We start from the raw sequence: 16,132 nt of genomic DNA on the forward strand, positions 1-16,132 counted from the left end.
GCCTGTCTTGAATCAGTGTGCAGTGTCTTTAAGAAGATGGAGGAGCTGAAGTCCTTTCAGAGGGAGGCGATCAAGGTTTATTTAAAAACTTCCACTCTTTAATCCAGCAGTCTCAGTGATTTACCACTGATGATTTAAAAACATAATCTCGTCACGTTTTTATGACTCAAGCATTTGTTCATTTTTAAATAAACTCATTTTAGCATTAATTGTTGTCTTTAGGAGAACAAAGTGTTTTTTCTCCATGACCTGGACTAAATGCATGAACACCAGGCCCCGAGTTTCAGCTTAGAGAGCACCTGCATTTGTTTTACGAGCCAAACCCATCGTGGTGAAGTGGAATGTAGAAAAAATCATTTGATCTTTGCTTCTTGTTTTTGTTTTTTCTGATTGATGCAAGTCAAAAATGTTATTTCAAATATAATTTGGTGAAGTTTGTGATTCCAGTGTTATTTATAAAAATGGACCAAGCATAACTTCTGATGTGTAGGACAGCTCCAGTATCTGTTTATAAAACCTTTCCATGGGTTCTGTGTGCGTGGAAGTGACTCAGTGGGTAAACACTCACCTGAACACAAGACTGACGCACGTTTTGAGACCTGAATTTGGGCTCGATGTTCATTTTCGATGGCCGAGCTTTCAGAACTGTTCGGCCAGTTTTGAAATTCGTCTTGAATCAACGTGAAATGGAAAAATTAAATATCGTTTTTTTGGCATTTGCCTTAATTACATAGTGACGAGGAAGACAGACTCGAACCCAGGACACTGCTCTGTGGTTGCTGCTTACCCGCTGAGCTACGCTGGCACAAGCGACGTTGTGAAATTTTCTTTCACAATAAGCTGTTGAGAGTGCCGTGACTCATCAGCCTTGCACCTGTGAATTGCATATAACCTTTGCATTTCCTCTGCTGTTGCTAAATGATGCAGTCATGGAGGCGTCCACAGACAGATACTGAAGCAGTGGGGCAAAGGACAGAGACCAAAGAGAGGGGTCTGAGAGGACATGCACATAGCTGTGGATGTTTCTGAAGACATTTGTGGTGATAATGAAACATAAGTGTGAAAGGTTTAACCTCCTGCTGCGTCCCTTAAACAACCTGACGGTGCACGCTGGGCAGTCTTGGTTTTTAGAAACTAGTATGTTGCAAATCATTTCCTGTACCTTTATAAAAATGTCCTGACTCATGTGTTGGCCATTGGTTTTGTTAAATAATAATTCAATGCTTCCCATAAAAAGGGAAGATTGTGAATTTGAGATACAGATGACGTGTTTCCTGCTACTGAGTTCTTCTTTCTAAGATCAGCTGGAGACTATCTTTAAATCCAGCAGAGTCGCAGAAAAAACAAGCAAGACTAGAAACGGCAGATCTGCTTGTTGGACCTGGGTAGACCTGCATCACCAGGGTCCAGAAGAACCCTGGATAGACCCTGCTGGCCAGAAATGCTGATGATGTATGACATCCTAAACACTTGTGACATTTGTAACCCTAACCCTCTTAAATACATACAATGCTAGCAATTGCATTCTGCTCGTAAATGCTGGAAATATGATCTGCATGGACAGAAATAGAGTTGCACACACACACGATGTGCTTCTGCCTCCTGTGGGTGTGTGTTTGGGAGCAGAGCTTCACAGTAGCCATGGTTTTCACCTCTAATCTCTCCACCAGACTGGCCTGGTTATGTAACCATGAACCCACAGCAGCACAAACACGCACTCGTCCACTGCCGTGACCCTCGTTCTTTCATTTTTCCATTTAGTTTTGTGACTGGTCGACTGACGTCAGGCGCTGAAATATAAACGTATATATTTCTATTTAACGGGATGCAGCCGCTCTCTGCGCAGCATGGGCAGCTGAGCCATAGGCTGACATTGTCAGAGAGCGTGTGCGTGTCTTTGTGTAAAAGCAGGAACATCAAAGTGGAGTGTGCTGCCTTTCAACTGTCAGCCTTCCTCTGCTCATTAATTTATTCATCACTCTGGAGCTCTTCTTCATGCCCTGCTCTGCGTCTCTGTCTCTCTTCATCATGTCTCCGCTCGTGCTTTTCCTCCCTAATCTTTTCCATAGCTCTGTTATTTGTCTCTCGTTCTCCCCGTTTCCTCTTCCTACATTTCTGACATCTGATTTCGTCCCATTAACTGCAGCTCCAAATGAATCGTACCTAAAATGTATTGTAGAATTGAATATTTCCATGAAACACTGAGATCTAAATATACTCTGGTGACATCTGAACGATTGCTCGCAGAAACGAGCTCCACCGTAAAACTGCAGCTGCTGACGGTGATGTGTTTTCTTTACAGACATTTAAGCCGGTGGTGGGGGAGCGCCTGTTGTCTTCAGTGGCAGCAGTGGAATTCCTATTGGACCGGCAGCTGGACTTCCTGTCAGACCACTCAGCCTACCATCCGTACCAGGTATTCACAGCTGGACGGGCTTTTTTCATCTCAGTGTTGGTGTTTGCTGTTTCGATTACGCAGAGATTGAAAAGACTACACCAGCAGCTATGCTTTTCTATTTCCAGATATTTGCTTTTACGCGCATACTTTCATTAAAATGTCTGAAAGTCAGGTAAAAAAAAAATCCTTGAGATGAATTTTTGTTTCATGCCACTTGTTCAGCATTCCTGCCTCTCGCTGTGATCACGCTTATTCGTGATATTAAACAAATTTATCAGACGTATTTTAGGATCTTGTTGCATGAGTCGCTGCACTTGGCCCTACTAACCTAAAAGCAGAATTTAGCGTGTTCATTGTAGTTTCTAGTACGTCACTGCACTTAGAGTGGTGCCATAGACGGTGATGAAATCGACCGTGGTCATAGTAGCAGGAAACAACTTGATAAGCAGTGTAAGGAATTTCCCTGCTGATGCAATCATGTATTACAGTTATTATTTGATTTCTATTCACTCTCTAGACTTTCATGTCTCATCTCCACATATGCCAAACACATACGTGTCCAGGCACGCGTGGACACACACAGGACCCTAACCCTTTAAAATAATGTGAGTGTCTGCACCGATCCGTCATCATCAAATAAGAGAAAACAGACGGAGAGTGTTTCTGGTGGTCAGCCTGCCAGATGCGCGGTGGCACAGATGGGCACGTTCGTGACGCTTGTTCATCTCCTGAACTTTTGTCCTGCAAGCCATTTCTGTCAGGAAGAGTGGAGGGAGACAGGGTGGCCCTTTAACACAGAGTAACACAGACTTGTTAGTTAGTAGTAAAAACATACAGAGCTCCTGGGAATAGTGAGCATGTCACCTGTACACCTGCAGGTTGAACAGCAGTACGTCATAAATGTTTTTGATGCTAGTTTCATGTTGTCTGTTTGTCTGCAGACAAGGACAGGAACTCGGCGCTGATAGCAAGCTTTGAGTGGTCTGCTGTTACATTAGCACACAAACCCACACTGCAGATAGAAGTGGTCAAGTGAGGCTGATATATGTCTGATATCCATCTATTGTAGGCCAACAGTGGGTCACTGTGTTTGCAGCACCCAGGCAGGAGCCTTGGATGATGAAAGCTATACAGTGCACATCAGTAACACCTTGTTTTGTTTGACCAACAGTTTAAAATCCACAGTTTGTCATGTTCAATGAAGAAATGTGTCCTTCAGCGATTATGATGGGTTGGATATACAACTGAATAGCAGGTAGTGAAGGTGCATTCAAACTATTAGATAGGAAGAAACATTGAGTAGGCCCTGGACTGGATGAGCGGAGGACTGATCCACTGATCCGCTGATCGGGTTGTAGTGTGTGCAGGTGAAGAGCGTCAGCTACGATCATGAATCTAAGGCTGAATGTCAGGATGTATTCCTCATAGGCTGGGTGTCAGAAGAAAAAGACATTCTGGAGTAAGTTGGATAACGTGGTCGTGAGTAGAAATCGGTGGCTGCAGCTCATTGGCCGCGTAGGCACAGGAAGTAAACAGACTTCTCTCTTTACGTGCCTCATTCATCCATTCATTCAAGCACTTGTTTAAAGTGCTTTCTATGATTACACTGACAGAGGGAGACTGCTATCATAACAGTCTCCCTCTGATGGACCCATTAGAGAGCAGGTTGGTCTTAATACCCTGCCTAAGAACATTGGGCATGCAGACTTACCTTTCAGTGGGTAGATGGTCCCGCTCTACCTCCTGGGCTACAGCCGCCCCTGAACAGAGGTTGATTAGATGGTGTTGGGTCGATAAGGAGGGCAGTGGATGTTGTGAAAAGGCTGTGGTCAGTATAGAGTGACGTGCAAAAGTGGATGAACGTACACACAGGTGGACTGCATGATTTTCAGAAGCTGCAATTTGAAAGAGGGACTGTGAGGTGGCAGTAGCTGCCGGGGGAGTGCAGTTGGCTCGTGTCAGGGGCTAGTTTGTAGGATGAGTTTGGAAATCAAGAAGAGGAAGTGAACTAAGACAAAAGGCTTGGATTAAATGGTGGAAACTAACGAAGAAAGAATGTTGGTGAGGGGAAGATTTGAGCTGGGCGATGAGTGGCAAGGACGAGTCACCAGATGACTGATAAAGTACTGCTGAGGGGAGCTGCCAGGAAGGTGTTTGATCTCATTACTAACTTCTTCCTCTGGAGCCTACAGAGCAAGAGCCGCGGTTTAGAATTAGTAAAGAAAAGTCAGGGAGATGTAGACAGTAGACAGGAGTACTGGGAGACTAGTATGGCATATAGAGAGGTGGGAATGGTTTATAGTGAGTTATAGGCGAGGCTGGATACCAGAGAAACACAGTGGGACCTGTATCAGCTGGCTGGGCAGAGATCAGGGATACAGATGGAAACATAATGAGTGAGAGGATGCATGAAGAAGTGTACTGTTACTGGTTTTAAAGAGCAAAGGTGATGTGCAGCACTGTAGTAACTACAGAGGGACGCGCTGATGTGATGCTCACAGGGCAGCACTGCAGGTGTGCTGTTAGCTTTGAGAGTGTTTATAAAGACGTTTAGAGAAGGAGAGAAGGAACTGCACTTTGTCTCGTGGAGTTAGAGAGACTATGATGGTGCCAGGAGAGTAAATGTGGTGCTGCATGAGGACGTCAGGAGAAGAGAAGTATGTGAGGATGGTGCAGGGTATCCACGGGGATAGCGACACAGTGGTGAAGTGTGCAGCTGCTGGATTACACCAGCATCTGCTTTGAGCCCCTCAGATGAGGTCATGCAGGAGTGTGTGCGGAGTATGATGTTTGCAGACGGCAGAGAAGAGAAATCAAAGTCATTAGAAGCAAGACGGAGTTAGAGAGAGAGAAGCAGGTGTCGATGAGGCTCTTACACAAAGACAGGAGGCTGAGGATGCTCAGATGTTCATTGGGAGTGAGCAGCAGTTCAGGCTGAGACGGTTTGGGCATGTGCAAAGCAGGGATGGTGGAAATACTGGACAAAGTGTGATGAATGTGGAGCTACTGGGCAGATTTCTTGGATGTAGTGACAGAGGAGGATACGGAGGACAGGGTGAGATGGAGGTGAATGATCTGCTGTGGCAACGCCTGAAGGCTGTAGCTGGAAAGAAGAAGCAGCCTATAAAAATGAGATGAAACTGAAACAGCCTTAATAAAAATGATGAACAATCATAGTACTTTGTTACTTTTGATATGTGTGCCGCTGAGTGCTGGTGCCTTTTCTTTAATGAGCGGAAATGAAAATGGCCACGTCGTTCCTGCTTTACTCTATGCTCCAACCATACTGGTCCCATTTCTGTTGTGGCCAGAAGGCTCATTAAAGCAGGAATGTTGATTTGAAATGAGCCTTCTGGCTGTCCTGTCCTAACCTGCTCACAGTGACTGAGAGCAGCGTGGAAACTCAGACCTCCCTGCTGCCTTTATGCGAGTGATGATTTTCATCAAGAGGATTTCTTTACTAAGAACGTCAGATTTGTTGATTTTGAGCACATTTTGTACACATTGTAACCAAATTAAATGTGCTAATGAAAAATGAGTCATTCATAATTATGTTGGATACAGCAGCCATGGAGGGACGCTGGCTGTGGAGCGCAGGGAGGTCTGTCTGCTGGATGTAACACTGCCAAACCTGAACATGACCATAAGCTGCGTGTGCAGTCTGTCCTCTGATTGACATGTTTGCACGTGACTGACTCACACCTGCACATTAGCACACAGACACACTTGTGCTGTGCGCGCTTGGTGAGGCGGTTTGATGTTTGTGTTCGTGTGTCAGTGCTGTGCAGCTGAACGCAGCTTGTTGTATTATGTTGGCTGGAACAGTGTGTTCCTCTCGGTGCCTACCTAATGAGAACTGTTCTGCACTCACTGTCTTGGGCAGAAGTTCATATTTAACCCAAGTCAGAAAAAGCAACATGTATTGTGTTTGCAGTCAGACAGAAGTTGAATCAGCTGCTGCCGTGTTCCCTGAGTTGTGATTTGATTTGTTTTATAGATTTCCACACACTGTACAACTTTTATGCATGATGTAGCGTGATTGTTAGAGTAAACAACACGGCCACTGAATGTGCAAATACAGTATATCAAAATTAGGCATGCAAATCCATCCATCCATCCATGCGCTTCCACTTATCTTTATCAGGCTCGCGGGGGCTGGAGTTTGTCCCAGCTACCATAGGGCGAGAGGCGGGGGTGCTCTGTGGACAGATCTGCTCACAGGAGAGAGAGACGAGCACCCACATCCACACCTGTGGACGATTTAGAATCACCAGGTGACCTCCCCTCACCCTCAGCTGGTGGCAGCAGATCGTAGGGGGCTGCTTGGTTGTTGGGGCCTCTCTGTATCAGTATAGAGGTCTTTAGCTTTCAATATTAAATGCTTTGGGACAACTCATTGTGATCTGGTGCTGTATAAATAATATTGAAAGGAAGTCAAATGAATACACACTTCATGATAAACCACATGACTACAATATACACACTGACACTACACAGTCTGCCACATGAGTGGTGACTGAAACAGGAAGGAGTGTCAGGTTGGAGGGGGCAGTGCTGACTGCAGAGGAGTTGTAACACACACACACACACACACACACACACACACACACACACACACACACACACACACACACAATGCAAATTCTTCTATTCTTAAATCACTCATGTTCACACAGAGCTCCCCGTTCTTTAGTAAAAACAGTCGTGTCTCTCTCACTCTCTGCGCTGCAGCCTCAGAGAGTTTTATTTCTTTCTTTTTGGAGTTGGACAGGAAGAAGAGAGTGGGAGGGGGCGGGGACTGCAATCTGTTTGGCATAAACGCTACAATGAAGTCAGTGTTTAGTGGGCCAACCCAGGCTGCTGCTCAGTTCTCTGTGTGTGTGTGTGTGTGTGTGTGTGTGTGTGTGTGTGTGTGTGTGTCCCTGTTACTAGAAAATTGTGGTCTGAAGCTGAAGAGCAGCAGCCAGATAATAAAACTGTTAGTGCTGACTCACCAATCTGACCAAACGATGCACACACTGAGTGTTTCAGATCTGTCGCTCCACCTTTCTGCAGAGATGCTCTCTGTTTCTCTCACGTACAGCAGAGTAGAACTTTACTTCATGTGATCATTAAATGCTCCTAAAATGCTTCAACAGCACAAACACAGTGGACAGGAGCAAGCTTAGGAGGCAACTGCTAACCACATAGCATGCTTATCACTCCAGTATCAAAACAGCCGAGTCATATAAACCACAGAACAGATGCTGTCCCGCTGCCCCAATTTATTACTAGAGCACCAAATACAGATTCATCTGTTAATAATAGAGCCGACCAAACACAGTTTCCTTCTGTTAAGTGTAAATTCACTTTGAAAAGTCGAGTCTGATGAAGGGGATATGGGGTTTAGGAGCTCAGCAGGAACATCCAATGGAGATGTGGCTGGATACCACAAAGTACCAAGTATTGGGTTTCATGGAAGCTGCTGCCAGCCCGACTCGTTGATGGTGTCATGAGGGGACGTTCAGTATTGTTCACATTGCAGGATCACTTCTGTGTGTTTAAAATTAAGAAGTTTTCTTTGTTTTCCTCCATGAATGTGACTGTTGGGGGAGGAAGGCAGCAAGCAGCTGACACACCCATTTTAATAGTGTTCAGCTGACAGCCTCAGAGCAAGTTTCTGGCTTTATGCCCTGCAGTGTTCCTAATACAAAAGCTGCTCTGTGCTGTTGCACAGTCACCTGCTGTGTCTGATTGAGACTTGTGTGGGAGACTATGATGCAACGTATGTAAGAGTGCCGTGAAACCACGTGTATAGAGTCAGCACTCAGATCTGACAAAACAAAAGCTTTGGAAGTCTGCTCGTCTTTGCCAGCTTACATCACTCATTCAGTTTTGACTGCCGTCAGAAAAAGGAGTCAAATTGTTGCTGGACTCGAGTTAGTTTCAGAACATCGTTTCAAACTGACATTACTGCAGGTTTGAAGCTTCATACTGACTAACAAACCAGGCAACATCATAGCCCCGCTGTTCACACACAGAGAATAGTGTGTGCGCTCACTGGGATGGATTACGAGTTAGAGGAGTCTATTAACAGAGGTCATTAGTCATCAGAAGGACAAACTCTAGAATATGAGACACGCTGCTTTCCACTGGGCTATTTTTAGGCTACACTGGTTTAATTTGGAGTTAAAAAAGGTTTTGAAAGTAGAGCACTGCAGCAGGATCAGAGAGGGAGGGGAAGGAGATGAAAGAGAAGGTGAAATGAAAGCGGCCTCACTTCCTGCTCAGCCTCAGCCTCTGTGTCTTTTTGACTCCTGCCACTCTTTATCTGTGAGGAGACGTACACGGACGGGTGCTCACACCCAGTTCTTATCTCACAGTTTTGTAAACAGTAATTAACAATAGAGAAGATTATAGATGATCTCATATATGAGAAAACGCTCAGAGATCAGAGCAGCTACTGAGCTGTCTCAGCCCGTCACCAGGATAAGGAGCAACTCGTCTTATTTGATTGAAACACCAATAATCCGTTTTATTCTGGAACATCTCAGAATGGATCGTTACTACACGAGCTGTAGTGCACATAAGCTCCTGACTGAGCTGCACGGAGCTGTGAGACTGTGTGGTGTCTGTGGTTTGGTTACTCGGTCGTCTTTTAGCATCCCTTTGCGTCTGTGATGTCTCTGTCTTATACCTGTTACCTTGGTGTTTTTACTGTCACAGCAGAAAATCTGTTGTTATAGAAAAACGTAATTATTGATACTTTGAATGTGTTACAGCGAAGGGATAAAGAATAAAAGAGCACGTAGTAGTGTGCCCAGTGAGGGCCTTATACTGTGAAATCAAAACGAGGTCACAGAAGAGTAAAAACTAACACTTTGTGGTACAAAGTGTACATTAATACATGAGTCGGCTCAGAGGGATGAGCGGGCGGCCGTATGATGGTGAAGAGCGGCGAGCTGCAGCCCTTGGCCGCCCTTCTCCTCTCTCACTCTGCTTTCCTGTCACTCTTCACTGTGTCTGTAAATAAAGCCAGCAAATAATTTAAAAATAAATAACAAGTACACTAGATCTAATGTCATGTAGGGATATGTGTGTGTGTGAATCTTTCTGGTATTTGTTTCACTTGGTTGTGGCTCGGTGCCACTGACAGTAGAGCTTCACAGCTGTATGAAACATAATATCACGTCTTTCAAAAACACTTCATTTTTTCCTGGTTTCTAGTTTCAGAGTGAATCTGTTTTTTTTTATAAACATCATCAGATTTTGACAGGAGTTGGATTTTTAGATGTTTTCAGTCACTGCGGTGAGAATCCGCTGATGTCTCAGCCATGGTGGTAATGCTGGCGCTTTAGATGCTGCGTCCACACTGGGCGGGATTTGCTCTGATGATGTTTGATGACTTCAAGTGACGAAGAGAAAAATAACCAGCGGCGATGCGAGATGGTCCCGACTTTTCTCACCTTGGAGGTGTGCAGTGACTGCGAGCGCCAGGGCAGGATACGATGGCTGACACATGACCTGCTTTTACAGGATTACCGAGACAACCAAAGGATGACACGTGTGCAAGTAACTGCCATCTGCTTCAAAGCCACCTTTGATGAGCAGTTTGCAGCTTTATATAAATAGTTTCAGCGGTCGTCGGGATATAAATAAACTGAATGCACAAAACAAAAACAAAGAGCTTGTATCTGTGCCCCAAAATAAGGTCGTTAAAACCCTTTTTCCTGTGCAAGTTTCTGTCATTGTAGTTACTACTGCTGACTTCACCCACAGAGTTCAGCTCCCCGTGCTAGCTCTATCATGTTTCTGCTTTAGCTTTTACCAAGACAGGCCTTTGCACAAATAAACAAGCACTGCTACCCTTCCCAGAAGTCTGGACTGAGGGAGGAGACTGCATTAGTTAGTATTTAATCCTTTAACAGCCTCATGTTCAGTCATTAAACAACAATGCTGCTGTACATCGTGCTAAAGCTCATGTAGACGATCAAAAAGGCACGTTTTTGTTGACACGACTGCTGTATGAACATGCATGAAAACATCATAAAACACTGAAATGTAATGCATTAGAAAAGAAGTGTGATGTGAAAACCTTTATTCTGTAGATATGAACTGAATTGAGCAGGAAAACTGTCTGAAGATTATTCCAGGCTTTTTATCTGAACCCACAACATACTGTGCGAGTGACACATCCATCAGAGGAAGCAGGGATGTTAGCAGAGGGAAAATCAGTCTGTTATTACAGACGGAAAAATCCAGAACTGGAAAGAAGGATCATTGGATCTTTTCATCACCCACATTCCAGCAAGTACGGTATGATGATCCCAGTCTGGACTGAGCACAGGGTGTGAACCATTCATCAAGGAAGAGACGTCTAGATTAGACTTTGCAGAAGATCCACGAGCTAGCAGCAGCCTGTGCAAGAAGGACACGGAGGCTCTGACACACTGTGACGTGTGGGCTTCACTTACATAACTCTTTCTTTTCTTACATTTGGGACTTTTGTGAAAATATTTGGTCACGTTAATAAAGAAATGTAAACATTCTAAAGAGTTATTAGCTTTTGAAGTTGAAATGAACACGGTGGCACCGGTAGCTGAGAAACCATCGTCTGTGTCAGTCTGGTTGTTTCTGAGCTGGCTTTGACTCAAACACGTGTTTAATCATTTGCTGGTACTTGTTGGTGTCTTTAAGGATGAGGTGGACAGTCAAAGCCCAGTGTTAAGAGACAACCCTCAGCTCCACGAAGAAGTGAAAGGCTGGCTCAAAGACCAGAAGGTGCAGGAGATTTTTATGCAAGGTAAGTCTTTGTTTGGACTGTGTGGTCGCATTTTAGCATGCCGTCTTATTTTGCTAAAGCTCACCACGTCAGTGACATCGTTACTGTAATAGTTGTTGTATAAGGAACATGCAGTGGGACTATAACTGCAGTGGGAACTGTTTCCTGTGGCTCGCAGGTCCCTACTCATTAAATGGCTACCGTGTGCGTGTGTACAGACAAGACTCGGCCACCCAGTGGTTCACTGGTATCATTACACATCACGACCTCTTCAGTCGAAACATGGTCGTTATGAATGACCAGGTACGTGGATGCACTCACACACAGTTATGTGATGTTATTATTTAAGTAGTTTTACACTGTGTGAAATGGATCGAAAGGATGGGACGTTTGACCTTAACCTGAGACACAGCCCTCTGTCTTCATCGTGTTTAAAATAATAATCATTTACAGACGTTTCATCTGATTTCATCTGCAATTAAGAGACAGAGGCAAAAGGAGTGGAGTTTGCCTTTTCCCGTAAGCCTTCAATGAAAGCAGGCATGAATCTGACACTGCCCAGTTACTGATTTACACTGAAATCAGATTGATACCATAGATGGATCTACTCAGTCTCAGAAGTGTTTGAATCTTAGTTACCTCAGGGTCAGAGGCCGTTTTGGTGTATCTACTCTGAGGCTGAAGGATACCTGTAATGGTTGGTTAGCAGTCTGCAGATATTCTGTTCTTGCTATAGACCTGTACATGCAGAGTAACGTAAATACTGTAATGATGTTGTTTACATTTGCATCTGTTCATCATTTGATATCGTTTGAATTCTCCAAGATACGAGTGTCGAATGAACCTGGTGTGTGTGCTCAGGTGCTAGAGCCTCAGAACGTGGATCCATCCATGGTCCAGATGACCTTTCTGGATGACGTTGTTCACTCTTTGCTGAAAGGGGAAAACATCGGCATTACCTCCAGGCGCAGGTCGCGATCCAGTCAGAACAACAACGCTGCCCACGTGAGTACGGACGCACAGACACAGAAGCAAATATGACATACAGTGATAAACTATCTGTCACCTGTGCTGTAGGTACTCAGTGAAAAATTAGAAATGAGGAATAAAGATGGATTGTATGCAAAATATTCAGTTGATGAGGGTGTGGAGTTGAGACGAAACACACAAAGCTGTAGAATAGCAAAGATTGGTGTACTCATGACTGTCGAGCTGAATGCATCCAGCACGTGGCTTTTGGTGTTGTTTCTGTTAGCGAGCAGCTGCTGCTTTTCATCTAATCTCAGCATCATCTGCATCCTCCTGTGTATCTGTCCGTGTCAGAGACATTGGTCAACACAGATCTCTGAACGCTCCGCATCATCATCCTTATCCTCAGCATTCCCTGAACAGGGCTGTGGCTCCGAATCTTCCACAGAGCTGTTTGACCAATGTCCTTCCTTATTTTCTGTGTTCACCGTATCTTTAAATTGCCAACTTTGCCTTTAACGTAAAAGTTTCTATGAACCTCGCCTAAGAGGTTAGACACTCAGGCGCTCTGTTGTTCTGCTCACCTCTCGGCTCCGTGTAATGTGCCTGCGATGTCAGCAGGTGACCATTAAACTGTGGTGATGTAATGTCAAGTTGCCACGTACTCGTTTGAAGCAAGCTGGTGTAAGGAGCTAACGTTGAACTCTTAGCCAGTCCCGCAGTCAATAACAACATTTCTCCTTGTCCCACATTTTCTTTGTGTTCATTTCATTTTGTTATTTTTCTTTTTATTATTTTTTCCTGTTGTCGTTGACACTTTAAAGATGGCGGGAGGGAGACCCGGCGGGACCACTGGCAGCACTCAGGTACCCCAGAACCCCCACTGCTACACCACCTCCCAACCCTCCAGTCCTACACTTTCTGCAGTAGAACAAAGCTGACAGACGTCCTCTGTGCTCAACATTTTCACACACCCCTAAATCTAACTCAGGCCCAGGGTTGTACTTACAATGTGAAGCGCCGTGATGCGATTACTGTTTTCATTTGGTACTTATAAAAGAACAAGCTGAGTATCTGCAGTGGAGCTCTAATTCCACACATCACCTCTGAACTGAGATGCAGTCTGGGGCCAAAGTGCTTCTCACAGCGCCATCTACTGGCTGCTTTAGCCTCCGCCACACCCCGGGTAATATAGCTGCTCCCAGCTGTGACGGTGTGTGTGTGTGACCACAGAGGTCAGTGCAGCAGTGTCTTGTGTAGTGTGGGGTTGCTTTTTGCTATGCCTTTCAACAAGGATTAGATCACGTGATTCAAGAACTACCTCTCACAGACACTGAATGTCCTGTGCATCATGTGCCTGGCTGTAGGTTCTGTCCTTATCAAAGCCACGGTTTGACCGCTTTAGCACGTGTCCCTCTCACGGTCAGCAACGGGACAGAGTGAATAAACACACTGGCACAGCAGCCTCCAACATGTCAGTCAGAGTCTGTAGGAGTTGTGTTAACAGGAACAGACTAAGATCGACCACACGGCGCTGAATGTCAGTGTTTGTCAGCTTCTAGTGATTACAGGGAAATAACCACGGGCCCATGTTGGTCATGAAAAGTGGATAGGTGCTTAGTTCAATGACTCTCACTCTGAGGCAACTTCATTGACCTGCTGACGCTGGGAATTAAGGATAACGCTGACTAATGGGAGAGAAAGGAGCGCCCACTGCCACAAACAGAAAGTGAAGCCGCAGCCTGGTAATGAGGCCTCGGTGTCAGCCTTCACAGCGATGGAAACAAAAAACTCCTAAAGACCTCATTTCACTTATTTCACAAATGGTGACGTTCTCGTGCAGCACAAATGTAGCCAGATCGGCATCACTGTCATCTATAATGAAAAACATGTCGTTTTCCAAAGCAGAGCTAAAGCTAGATAATCACATGCAGCTCGTTTATTGTAAATACAAATTGGAGATTTAGCAAATTTAGTTCCTTGTAAACATCTTGTGAATTGCACTGACTGCTGTGTTGCATAGTACTCTGCTGCATGTGTACAGTAAATCGTATTGAGCAGGTGTGCTTTCAGGGACAGGGGTTATCAGCGTGCAGACCCCTGAACACCTTCAGCAGAAATAGATCAGCAGGTGCAGCATTGTCTTTTGTACAACACTGGCTACAATCATTTGAGCGTACTGGTTTGTAGGTTTTCATCTACTTTACAGACAAATGCACCTTCATGTTCTCTGCAGCTCTGGGACCTCATTACCTAATATACCATAAGAAGCAGAATGACAGTGTCTTTGTTGCTGTGCGAGAGTCACAGTATCAGGATGTGCTGGGACAGTGATGCTGTCACTGATGAGCTCTCTCTAGCCTGAGATCAGCTCACTGCCCTGCACTCTGCAGCCTATAAAACCCAAGTTAAGGACAGCTCCAGTCATCCGTGTGTCATCTTCCATCACTGCTGTGGGGGCATCATAGCAATATTGTCCTTCCTGTCTGCTGTGGGTCATTTGAATGACGGTAGGCAGTGACCCTCAGTTGCAGTCGGGGCTGTTAACTTTGTGCTCTTTCACACCAACCCCCCAGCAGACTGATAGTGTTAGCTGTGCATCTTCACCCACCAAGTTAAGTAGTTTAAACTTCACTGACATGATTTCACATATTAAACTAGGCAACTGCATAATAGCTACTGTCTACCAGAAGCTTCTGTGCTGTCACTGGGACCCAAAGCCTGTCGGGTAACCTCAACACTGCACAGATGGAGGTTTGTTCCTGTCCACGTGATAAATAGGAACATTCTCTGAAACTAGAAAGTACAAAGTAAAGCCTGATGACTCCAGCCTGTTGCAGGGAGTGTTCGTGTCTGTGGACGTTCCTCTGACTGAAGCTAAACTCAGGCGTGTTTTAAATTAATTGCAGAAGTATATCAAGCAGTCATACATATCTGACTGTCGTATAGATACCATATAGAAGAACGGTGTGTTTGTAGTAGTTGTTTCAGTGTTCCTTTCTTACCTCATAATCTGTACAGTTGCTTCACACCCATGGTAGCCCAGTTACTTCTTTTGTTTGTTGATGTCATGTGTAAATGTGTCAGCCAATGCTTGATTGTGTGCAGCATACAGCTTGCCAGCCGTAACAGTGGAAACCAGACAATAGAATCTGATGTAGGCTTTACTGATGTTGTTGAGGTGCACGTACTGGTGGGTAAACTCAGACTTGTGTTTGTGATTCTGTAGATTCTGTTCATAAATTGAATTTGTTATTTATTTCTGTTTTCATTCTTGTAGAGTCATTACACACGAGCCCAGGCTAACAGCCCTCGCCCCATCATGACATCAATAGGCCCCAACTCTAAAGCCTCACAGGGCATGCTGGCCTCCCAACAACTGAGCCAATCGCAGCAGAGTCAGCAACCGGCCAGCCAATTACACCACTCGCCTGGTGGGAGCGGGCGGGAGCAGAGAGAGCAGCGCAACTCTCGTTCTTCCAGGAGGAAGGGATCAGATAGCAGCGTTCCAGAGGAGGAAAAGGACCGAAGAGAAGAGCCCGCAGGGCGAGGTGAGTCGGGTTTCATCACAAGAGAGCTAAAACATGCACACATGTGAAGGCGTTTCATGCAAGCGCTGCCACTTAAAACTCCAGCTAGTGGTTGGGGTAAAAAGCCCAGTTTCATGTCATATTGAGAACAATAAATCGAGTCAAACAGGACAAATATCATGCCTGTGTCTCAGTGAAATCACAACAGCATAAATGCTCACCTTTCACAAAGTGACTTCACCAGAATGTGATGTCACGGTGGCTTTCCCCATCTTTTATGTACAGTCTATGACCTTAACCTAACCTATGGAAAAAAGAAGCAATTTTTGGTCGCTGTGCAAAGGTTAGCTCAACGTAAGACTCGGACCAGACGTTAGATGTTAGATGTATTATGCACCATCATATTTAGTTTGTAGGTTTCTGTTCAGGAAAGTTTACTTTTGCGCCTCACCCATGTGTGTGGACCTGACCCAG

At 45.0% G+C, this 16,132-nt stretch overlaps 1 protein-coding gene across 3 annotated transcripts in view; it reads left to right on the top strand.

The window, feature by feature from the left end:
• jmjd1cb (jumonji domain containing 1Cb) overlaps positions 1-16,132 on the top strand; it is a 116,228-nt gene that overhangs the window by 76,488 nt on the left and 23,608 nt on the right. For 2 of the 3 annotated variants that reach the window (XM_042214541.1, XM_042214543.1), the window contains 6 exons: positions 2,303-2,416; positions 11,075-11,180; positions 11,338-11,462; positions 12,021-12,164; positions 12,953-12,994; positions 15,409-15,679. In XM_042214541.1, coding sequence (XP_042070475.1) covers positions 2,303-2,416; positions 11,075-11,180; positions 11,338-11,462; positions 12,021-12,164; positions 12,953-12,994; positions 15,409-15,679 — 802 coding nt within the window. The remainder of the gene's footprint in view (positions 1-2,302; positions 2,417-11,074; positions 11,181-11,337; positions 11,463-12,020; positions 12,165-12,952; positions 12,995-15,408; positions 15,680-16,132) is intronic. The other variant, XM_042214542.1, reaches the window with a different exon arrangement.

The sequence above is a fragment of the Haplochromis burtoni genome, unplaced genomic scaffold (genome assembly GCF_018398535.1).
Source record: "Haplochromis burtoni strain Fernald_Lab_line unplaced genomic scaffold, NCSU_Asbu1 Contig_584, whole genome shotgun sequence".
NCBI classification, from domain to species: Eukaryota; Metazoa; Chordata; class Actinopteri; order Cichliformes; family Cichlidae; genus Haplochromis; species Haplochromis burtoni.